The sequence below is a fragment of the Vanessa tameamea genome, chromosome 13 (genome assembly GCF_037043105.1).
Source record: "Vanessa tameamea isolate UH-Manoa-2023 chromosome 13, ilVanTame1 primary haplotype, whole genome shotgun sequence".
Classification (NCBI taxonomy): Eukaryota; Metazoa; Arthropoda; class Insecta; order Lepidoptera; family Nymphalidae; genus Vanessa; species Vanessa tameamea.
This window is the reverse complement of record NC_087321.1, coordinates 11,401,034-11,413,104: the sequence shown is the minus strand read 5'-3', so window position 1 is coordinate 11,413,104 and position 12,071 is coordinate 11,401,034. Positions and strand designations below refer to the sequence as shown.

Below are 12,071 nucleotides of genomic sequence, written 5' to 3'. Positions count from 1 at the left end.
GATTTTACATAACCAGTAATTCGACAATTTTATATATAAAAAGTTATCATATAATTTATAACATATGAGTTAAATAACAAAAAAATGTCTCAAAAAAAGTAAATGGGCACTGATCATTGAAAAATGTACTAAAGTTCTGCTTAAAAAGCTACATGTGTATAAAATCTAACTGAGCTACGTTCTAATACATTAAACGTTACGTGAAAAAAAAAATCATTTAAAGATGAATTTAAACAGAGGGACCTCTTTTGTAAATGAACTCATATTAAATAATTATTATATTCTATTCTTACAAACTGAATACTTCATATATCTTTCGCAAGGTAGACGTGTTATTAAGTTAAAACTTTCCTTCACGTTTTTCGCAATATTATTACGAGGATGAAAAAATTGACTATTATGTCTGTATTGCAAAAGACCATCGCGGCTTATAATAAAAAATATAAAGAAAGAGTTTAAATATATATATATTACAGAATATTTAGTACATCACAATTATTAATCTGTGCTTATATTAATTGTAGCTTAATAAACAAAGAAATAATAATATATTCTTTTGTACGATGTTAATGCCTTCATACATATGATACCCGAAAACACGCTGACGTATTGTTAACTAGGACAAATAATATAATTATTGTTGAATCAATTATAGCTCACGCCTCGCTCGCCTCGTCACCGCGAATTCCTTAACAGATAATAGCGTACCAGTTGACATTGAAAACGACCGCACCCTTGAAGGCGAGTGCTATGAAGCCTTTCTACGTACGAGTAACGACAGTTGTAAAAATATACGACCATCGCTATTATTATAATTATAGTTTTCTCGGTTTGCTAAAAGCAAACCAAGATTGTAATTTTTAAAGAAGCCTTAATTGTTAAATAGCAAAACGGATCGTTAGCTCAAGGAGTGAAGAGCAATTTTGTCTTACACGTTTTAAATGAGCAACTGTGCAATATTCCGCAATAAAAATGTGTGTAATTCTCCGTCCTCTATTCCGTCGCTGAAATAAATATTAACCAACATACCAATAAAGATATTTTGGTATCTAAAACGTTAAGAAGGATTCAAGTTAATATTTAAACAATATTATTTTTAAATTAATCGGTAATTTAAAACGGATCAACACCTGTGTGTTCATGCGCAACAGAGGTGATCGTGACGCGGTATCCTCTATTAGTCTAATGTTACATGTGTGCGGGGCAAGCAATGTAAACAATGTTAGATGTATCATTTGAACGAACATCTGTAGTTCTAGCATGCTACCTTTTGTATTCCTCGCACTGTTCACATTCAGTTCTCTCATGAAGCGTAAATAAAGTAATTACTATTAATTTATTTGAGAAATTGACATCTACAGTACATACATTATAAAGGCGTTGCTTGCAAACAATTAAATATCATCCATCTGATAGGCGTACTGATTACAGATATACACAATACTTATAACGTATCTTACTGTCTAGCTGTTTGACAAAAAGTTGTTGTAAGACTTATCAATTATCCTCGTAAACCCGTTGAAACACTATCATTCTTAACGTTGAACTATGCTTGATGCAAATTCTTCTTAGACATTCTGTAAGACTATGAACCCTCAATAATTATATCGATTCGAACTCGTATATATTACGAAGAAAATTATTGAAATCGTGGACTTCTTTCTTCCTTCTTGGTACTTCATGAACATTTGTATAAATATACAAATATTTTTAACTATAAGTCCAACTATATAATATGAGAAAGAGGCAATCATACAATTACATGCAGTAGATAGCCATTAAAACTCTCTCCAGCATTGTGTCAAAACAAGCTTAAGTTTAGAATTCTTTTAAAACTGCCCCGGGCACCATCGCTTGAAAAATTGAGATGTTAAATCGTAGTTTTATTTTTAATTAGCGAAAGTATTTAATTTTAATTTCTAAAGTGCGTACTTTCTTCCGACTCATTATTACAATGTAATGGCTATAACGCTGCAATTACTCTCGAGTTTCGACAACAACATAACTTTTGATTGAACAATTAATCTCGAACGAAATTACGCCTTCACCCATTTATTTTACGGTTTATTTTTAACGGATGTAACGTAGCATAAAGGATACTAATAATAATATTATTATACGGAATCGGTCCTCTCGTTTGTTAGGTATTTAGTAATGCCATATGTTGTAAATATATCTTACCGTAATGCTCAGTCACACACTTCCGAAATCATTTGATACACTGTATAAAATAATATCGAAATTAATAACATATTCATTTTAATCTGGTCTGTAAATGTAAAAATCAAGCCTTCGACAAACAGTTTTGTAGTACTTGTATAATTAATATTAATTTATTTAGAGTAATTTTGAAAATCATAAAGTAATTTCTAATTCATTTTATTTAATCATTTTATTATTTTTATTAAACAATCTTTCTTTAATAAATGACATGCCGAATTCTCGTTCTGTTACTTCATGACTTCTAGATCAAAAACAACGTCAGAAAATGATTTAATTTATCGACAACGCATATTTGCAATACTTTTCATAATTTGTCATAAATAAATACTGTTGCATAAATATATTACCGTATTAGAGGAATATTTTCAATTACTAAGTCATTCTAATAAATGTTTAGCAATCGTAAGCTCAGAATGAATCATATACACAAGGTATTATTTATTCAAGCACTTCCTGTAATAAAACTAGTTTAATTACATTAAAAATATGTACATAAATGACAGATGTTAAATCACAACTGACAAATATTAGAGATCAAATCAAAAACCTTTGATCTGAAATTATTTTAAGATCTAAAACAAATAATGGATTTTATCCAGTTTTTAAATAGACAATTCAAGGAGACTTTTATTAATACTTTTGTTTTGTGATATAACAAGAATAGATTAAATATAAACCTACCCAAGCTGCCACTAGTTTACTAAGCTACTCCAAAGCGGCTTAGATATACATATAACAATTTTACTTGATAGTAGAGCTTTGTACAAGATCGACTGTGGATACAACCCAACATGTACAGCTTGTAAATTTCCCACTGTTGGGCTACGGTCTCCTCTCCCTTTGAGGAGAAGGTTAGCAGCATATTCCACTACGCTGCTCCAATGCGCGTTGGTAGATTCACATGTGGCATAATTTCGTTGAAATTAGACACATGCAACCTGCATCCTCACGATGTTTTCCTTCACCGCCGAGCACGAGATGAATTATAAATACAAATTAAGCACATGAAATTTCAGTGGTGCTTGCCAAGCTTGAACCCGCAATCATCGGTTAAGATGTAGGGTACGCGTTCTAACCGTTGGGCCATCTTGGCTCCGATTACAACCACTCAGCGTATATTCTACCGCAAAACAGCGGAAAACAAATGCTTAGTATCGTTGTGTTCCGGTTTGAAGGGTGAGTATTCTTCACTATGTTTTCCTTCACCTATATAGTCGACTATTATATACAATTACATTTAATATATCGTGTATGATAATCAACAAATACTATCCTTATTTTTACTATACGACTAAAAAATATTCATATATATATTTTAAAGTAAATTTTATTTAAATATTTGGTAAAGTTATAAGTCAATAGTTAGGATTTAACTCTATTTTTGATGTATAGAAAGAAACACTATCAAAGTTCGAAATAGGCTCCATTGTATTTCAGTGATTAAGTTTATTCGGTATTTTCTATTACGAAAAAAAAAAACTATTCAATACATTTTACATAAGTTAAGAACAACAGTCTAAAAACTTTATTTCTGTTTGTTTTAAATTAGTAAATAATTATTATTGATTGAACAAAAAAATGCCAATGAAAAAAAAAACTTAGATATTTTGTCATGAGATTTGAGAATATTCATCAAAATAAATTAATCGCCTGTTTTCTTTTAATTATTATTTTCCTATTTTATATTTTAGCTCGAAAATGGTGGAGTCAATCGATTATTTCTAACGGTGCAAACAATCTATTAATCATATACTTCTATTAAGCAAGCAAACAACAAACAACCATTTTCTTAATCCTAAAATCAAATAATTTCTGGTATAATCTAAAACATTATACAAACAACCCACAAGAGTCGCCGACTTTATGCAGACGGGTAACAGAGATAACAAGAGAATTAAAATAGGTTTCCTTTTAAAGCCTGACCTACGAATGTGTATTTAAATATACAAGCTTAGCTCTCAAGTTACGTCCTTGACTAGTTGAGAGTACACTGCGCCCGCGCACATTCCCCGACCAATAAATTCCGCCTCGTCTTGATGTTAATGTTGGCTTGGTTTGTATAAAGAACATTAATTACTTTAGTTGTATTGTTTTAAATTAAATATTATGTCAATTTTTCAACAAAAAAAAAAACTTAAGAATATTACAATGCCCATCCTTGGAGTATGAAGTGAACTTCTAATAAATCAAATTTTAAGTTAAATGCAATTTTCAACTGTATTTTAAATCTACATATAATTAATAATATTAATTATATAATATATAATGAAGGTGAAATGATAGGAGAAATCCAATGTCATATCAGATCATTCAAGTATTAATATTTTTTATTTTTTATTTATACTTTAAAAAATTATATAATGTAAATTAATAAGCAGTAGTTATTTTAAATGAATTATTTTTGGAATCAAAATTAGTTGTACTTTTTGTTGAGCTACCCATTTTGGTTTTCGAATAAACTATTCATTTAAAGTGATTATGTATTTATTACAAGCAACGTCAAATTTGCCATTTAAAAAATAATCATATAATTAAAATAATTTAATAAAATATTAATAATTAATTCTCTATTTCATTAATATATTTCATTTCCCATATACCACAGATCATTATCAAAATTAATCATTTATAAAGTCGTTTGATCTTCTAAATAACTCCATAATCAATTAACTAAGTATGTTAATTAGCCGCAAAGGTCAGGTCAAATTGTTAGACGTTATTTAAAAAAGAGGTCGTACACGGAAATAATAAATTATTTAAAAATTTCATCAATATTACCTAATATCTTATTCGTAACACTTATATAATTTTAAAAATCAAATATTTTTCTACAAAAAAATATGGTATCGAATTACTTATATACTTTTTTAAGTTATATAAAAAGCTAAGAAACGTGAGAAATGTTTTAAAAATGTGAATCTGAACTATAGATTACGAATACAAACCCGGGAAAGCTGCTCTGAATTTTCGCGTGCTACAATATACAATTTATCTTATGGTTAGCGATGAAGAAAACACCGTGGGGAAATGTCCTCGTCATCTCTTCATGTGTCGAATGTAAATTTGCCACATGTGTGTGTGCCAAATGTGCAGCGGGCAGCGTGGTGGATTAAGCTCAGAAATTCATAAAAAGAAGCAATTCAGTCCAAGCATTAGGTCATTTACAGAATAACTAATTTCTTTATTTGGTATTAATAGTATTTTATTCTTTCAGTCTAAGGTAAATTGATATTTTGAATGCATTATACATTTTTCTTACTTTGCTTGGCTAAATAATATTTAAAACATTAACTTCGTAACAAAGTAAAAAATATCGTTCCTTTAAAATGAACGGTTTCAAGCTTGTCACCTTTTTACTATCAGTATCACCTAGTTTTCCTCAATTTTTATGATAATATTGTACCAATAGCCGTCTTTTAATTAGGTACCAAGTACATTCCGCGTAATTTAATTTAATTAATCTGTGCATATCCTGATAAATTACGTACTCAACACTCCGCCTTGCACGCAAGTCGCAAGCAATAAAAAAACATTGGTGCATTTCATGTCACGCTCATTCAGGAGTACTTATGAATAAACATAACATATTATTCGATTTCTATATCATATTATATCTTTTATAAATTTAATATGCAGATGAAAATATTTTGAAAAAGTACATCTAATTTTTTTTAATGATGATGAATAAAATTATATTATGTCCTTCAGATCCAAATGACAACTGCACAGGAAAGTGCGTAACCATAAATATACTCTCTATGCCCTCACTCTCATTTTTCTATACAACGAAAAATACTACAATACCGGAAAGAGTTCAGGAGCAGCACCAATGTAGGTACATTTCGAGTTACGGGAGTGTAAACATTGCCAACTTCCGAATTTCGGGCTTCTACTGAGAATTTATCGATTAAAAAAACGACATAACTTTATAATGGCCCGACCCGGGATGCGAACCCAAGGCCTTAAGATTTGCAGTCTTATAAGCACTACACATAGATAGCTTATACAAATTTGCAAATAATATTCCAGTTTAAATATCAAAATATTTGACATGAACAAAATTACATTTTGTTATTTTGTTTAGTAACTAAGCGTGGAATTCCTATTTCATACAATTATTGAATGGAAAAGGATAATTTAAAAACAACAATATGGAAGCGAGAATTAACAATTAAATCGTTTTAAAGGTGAAATCAGCAAAACTAATGGAGAGAAACTCTTGGGCGATTATATTTTGATTAGGAGATACCTGTTTGTTATTCAATCGTCGACACAGCAAATATTGGGTAAAAGTAAAAAATTTACAACGTGTTACGTGAGTTATGAAAAAGAATATTAAGCAATATATTTTTTCTTTATTTATTTACTAAATATATTTTTCTATTTCATTACTAAATCATTATGAAATCGTCACTTGAGTATATATTGGAAGTGTTTGCATAAATGTTGTTGATAATAATTCGTGTTCTTGAAAGTCTGGTTTTACCGTTTGTATTCCCACGGTATGATGTGCAATTTTATGTTTCCTATAAAACAAGTTAAAAGTATTTCTTACCATTTTCAAATACGCGCACTTTCTCCCATCGAAGTTCCCCATTTTCAAAAAATAATCCTTCCCAGTGTTTTATTTATAAACACGGCTAAATCACAATCACAACATCGCGACTATTCGATCGCACTATAATTAAAAATATATATTTGACACTGGTCGTTTATTGCACTCACAAAAAAAGAGTAAGATTGACAGCAGGAAAATTTGACGTTTACTTCATTCGGCGGGAAACGTCGTTGCGATCGGGCTTCGCACCACAGACTGGCAAGATGGCGGGTTTTTTTGACGGTTCACACAAGCCGATTCACTTTCTACGACCTTACGTTATGTACGACTTGTAATTAAGCATAAAGATTTACGTAACCCGCCTTGGAATGTTATTTTTGATTTCCGTGAAATCGATTTTTTTTGTTTGCCAAATTTGGTCCACCCTTCTTAGTATAGTATTATTAAAAATCTAGCTATTATAAATAATAAAATTCGGCCAAAAAACCTTGCACATTATTTTAATGAAAAAAAAATTGAATTACCTATCCAATTTAATTATTTTTTGTCAAGTTCATGACCTCCCTTACTCCCCAGTTATCCAAAAACACGAGCACACGAGTTATGGGCATAGGCATGTAGGATACTGGTGACAAATTATTAAATTACAATATCCTTACCCGTCATCAGCCGAGCCTCATTTGCTGTTAGTTTTAAAGTGTGTAGGTGAATACGTCTTCATTACAATAATTGCAGTTTCCTACGCATCGCAATGTTAATTTTTTTTATAAAAAAATAATTGATTTGATTTTATTTGATATAGAGCCAGTTTAACTCATAATTACATAAAAATATTAATTAATCAAGTCTAAATCTGCCTTAAAAATTCAGGTCAAACTTTCGTGACGATATTCTGTAACGCGTTGAAATCTTTCATATGGCGCATCACGTCAGACCCTGCAGTAGTAGTACGTAGCTTGCTTTTAAGAACAATAACTAAATTTTATTAACTTGTATTAATGGTTATAAAATATTTTTGAATCTGTTTTATTTATTTATATACTGTAATAATAGTTAGATAGATTCAGATTAGTTCGTTATGTAATTTGTCGTTTATTTAAATTATGTAACCCAATACATAATTAAATTAAATATAAACCTAAGTTTTTCATTAATTTAAAAAAAAATAGTAAAAATAAATAATAATTAATTTATTTATTATTATTAATTAATAATTAATTTATTTATTATTAGTAAATAAATAATTCTTAATAAATATTGATCATAAAATTTCATATATTAAGTGAAGCTACCACCGGTTTGGAATGTAGATTCTACCGAGAAGAACCGGCGAGAAACTCAGTAGTTGCTCTTTTCCAACGTTTAAAACACTAGACCGGGCTGCTCACTTTAAATAATAAAAACAGATTCAATATCTGTTCCTAAATTCAATATCGCTATGAACTTGCAGAAAGCATCGTATTCTTCTCTTATTTACCATTTTTTAATTGACAATACTTAAGCTCTTTTATAACAATAAAGAATAAAAAAGAGAATCGATTGACAGAGACAGGAGAAAAAGACTTTGACACGCTTTGTCTGCTGCTTATGAAGGCAAAGACATCTGTCGACTGGCTACTTAAAATAATCATAGATAGAAACGCTACGATAGCTATTTAAAAAAAATAATTAGAATAATTCTTTAAATCCTAATTTGAGAGATCATTAAAGCACTTACAGCTGCTCTGCGTTTATTTGAAATTCTCGATTCATGTTCCAGATTTCTACCTCAGACAAGAAAGGCGTAAAAATGGCGCCTATCGCATATTAAGGGATTGAAGGACAAAAGTTGTACTATTCTATACTTTCAACAGTCTTTTATTAAATTCCAAGCTCATAAGGTAATAATTTAAACAGTTTTAAAGCAATTTATAGTGGAATTTTATCGCAGTTTTATTGCGAACCTCAATAAATGTGATAACAGAAAAATTGTTCGAAATTTTATGGTGAATGGTGAATTTAAGACAATATTATTATATGAAACTATTTATACGTATGTTAATATTCAATAGCATTTCATATTTTATCATTTTAGCCACTATAAATAATATAATACGACACGTTTTTTTTCTTATATGTAACATTTCCTTTTACTACTATTTACTTATGTTATTATATTATTTTATATATTTATCGACAATATATTTTATTATCTATATTAATAATGTACTTTAAAATTATTTTAATAAGTTGAAAATAAATTTTACGCTCTTTAGTACAAATTTTTGTACTTAATATAATAGTCACCATCCCAGATAACCCGCTTAATATCTTACGGGATTTCCCCTGGTCAAATAAAATGTCAGTATATACATTTTACAGCCGGACATGCATCTCTGAGTTTTTGGTCGTTTTATATTTAAAATAATCTCGAGCTTGAATAATTATAAAAACATGAGACAAATACTTTCAGTGTTAAACGGAACTTCAATATTTATATAAAATGGTATAATAAAAAAATAATATAATTACTATAATAAATTGGAATAGAATTAAAACCAGACTCAAATATTTGTGGCTACAGTTTAAATACACTGCTCTGAGTTACTAGACTAAACTACGAACTAGTGTACAAAAAACAGTTAATCTGAGAATGTTGGTACGCTCACCACGCCCTGTTTGGAGGAATTTAGGTCCGAGTAAAGTCTTAAGGTATTCTAAAACATTTTTAAATAAAGTTTATAGTTTTCCACGCTACCTATACTAGTCATAGAAGCGATATTCAATTTGTATAATAATAAATTCAGTACAAAAATATTGATTAAAAATAATCTATACTTATATTAGCAAAAAAGTTCCATTATTTATAAACAAAAAATATTGCATATTTCATACGCAAATCCTATATTTATTGAGGAATACGTATTATTTATTATATAATTTAATATGTGTATGTCGAAGGATTTTTTTTCCTCGTTAAATTTAATGGAACGTGGAAGTAAGCGTCAATAAATCTATAACTACCTCAAAACCAATGTCGTTTATCAAAGTACATGTTTTTTATGTTTAATGTATTGATTAAATTTGTACGTATATATATATGTACGAATATGATGTAGTCAAACCGATATAGGAACCTGTTATTTTAATAACATTATTCAGTATTTATTAACAATTATATATTTTAATGTTTTCTATGAAAAAAATTTATATATTTAAAAGATAAATAACAATTAAAGTAAGTTAGTGTCACAACTATTAAATTCAATGGATTTATGTGCTAAAGAAGGACGGATTATTTCTCCGATGGAGATGACATGAAGAAGAATGAACGTTGTGGCCAAGATCACATCATTTAAATTTTGAAAAAAGAAACGGAACAAATAGACCAATGACTTTACTAGTCCATCGCGTAAAACAACTCCGGCATAGAGCAAAACAAAAATATTGTCAGTAAGGATTGATAGTATTATATCTACAATAAATAAAAAGACAATCACATTAACTATATACAGCTAATTTTGTTTCTTTTAATATGGGACACAGGAATGAAAACAGTGGACTAAAAACGAACATTAACAAACATTAAATATTTAAAGGACGAGGAACTTTAACAGGGACAACGTCGTAGAAAGGATAAAGGAGTTCGCAACAACTGCAAAGAATATGGGACGCAAAACCTTCGTCAAGATCACATTCGCACAGTGAGTGATATCACTCACTTTTAGATAAATAAAAGGGTGTTCTCGCATATACAAGTCATAATCCACAGATATTCCCCCACATATTCAATAAAACACGCAACGAGATATTTCTTCATTTGCAAAACCATTTTTTTTTTCAATCTATTTCGAAATTTTTTCTAATATTAAATTATAAGCCAATCAGAAATAACTGGTTTCATATATTGGAGAGAGATAAAAACTATTATTGTGCGAAGACGATCTCTTTACAATCATCTAGCGACTAGGCGATTGAAATTTGACTTTTATTAATCAAATGATAAGTTGTGAAAATTTAATTATTTACCGAAACGGATAATTAGAATATAAGAAAAATACTCCATTTATTTAGAATTGTTCTAGGATTTTTGCAATAACCCAATTTGATAATTTAATTTAGGGAGAAAAAAATGTAAGATTATTTTAAAAAGTATATTCAAGGAATCCCTTTCCAGCAGACGGTTGCTATTGAGTGTAAGAATATTAATTAAAATTCTGTCATCGTGTCACGATCGGCACATCAGAAACAACAGCGGAACCGGACATCCGAATGAATATTTTAATTTATTGGAATTCCAAAAAAAATATTCCTTTTATTGGCATAAAATATTATACAATTTCAGAAAAAATATATTGTAATAAGTCAACAATAACAAATAATTTTTAATGTGATTGCAAAAAATAATAAAAACAAAAATTCTAATACATAACGAAATAATAACAGCAAGAAAACATTCAATACAATTAAATTCATATAAATAAAGTCATTTAATTAAAATTAAATACTATAATTCATATTGCCTAATCATAATGTAGCATGGACTAATTAACAAATAACAAGCATAAATGAACATTTCAACATTTATGTTTAGTAGAGCCATCTATTATGTATATTTACTATTTATTTTATATAGTATTATTCATAAGATATACATAAACTGGTGCTGCCATCTCCACATCATCTTGCATACTATAATGTGTAATAATTATCAACAATTCAAGAAATATCACATGTGTTAATATGATCAAAGATATATTTATTTACGGAAAATGTAAATATATTTTAATTATTTAAAGAATTATAGTATTTAAAACTGTTCCACTATTATTATTATTATATAGCAACATTAACATATATGATTGTCAAACGTCGATGTCATCAACCACCAAAGTTACCAGGCTAAGGTTTTTTCCACAGATTTCAACTTCAATAGCTTTATTGAGAGTTTTAAAATAAGTTTTTGGGTTAGTAAGACAGACATTATTTTGCTTAAATATTATAGATGACATAAGGAAAAGAAAATAATTATATACAAAAAAAAGTTATTGCTTTTATATGTCACCTAGACGTTTGTTAAATACGTTTTTACTTTATTTCCTGTTAATATATTAAAAAAAAAAAAAACATTTTTGTCAAATACTTTTTACTTTATTTGATTTGGTTTTATTTTCTTTTACTTATTTCTCAGAAAATAACTATTTGTTTTCGATACTTATAGCAATGATTTTTAAGGGAAAAGTATTAAATAGCTTGCAACACGGGTTGTCACATATAAAATAGTAATCAAATTTTTACTCTGTGTCTGTGA

General features: G+C 28.6%; 1 protein-coding gene across 2 annotated transcripts in view; it reads right to left on the bottom strand.

Annotated features, from left to right (window-relative positions):
* The window catches only part of Cht6 (Chitinase 6), a 91,245-nt gene extending 84,193 nt beyond the window's left edge, over positions 1-7,052 (bottom strand). Inside the window, exon 1 of one of the 2 annotated variants that reach the window (XM_026632381.2) lies at positions 6,779-7,052. In XM_026632381.2, coding sequence (XP_026488166.2) covers positions 6,779-6,820 — 42 coding nt within the window. In that variant the 5' untranslated portion in view covers positions 6,821-7,052. The remainder of the gene's footprint in view (positions 1-6,778) is intronic. The other variant, XM_026632382.2, reaches the window with a different exon arrangement.
* Between the last annotated feature and the right edge of the window lie 5,019 nt (positions 7,053-12,071).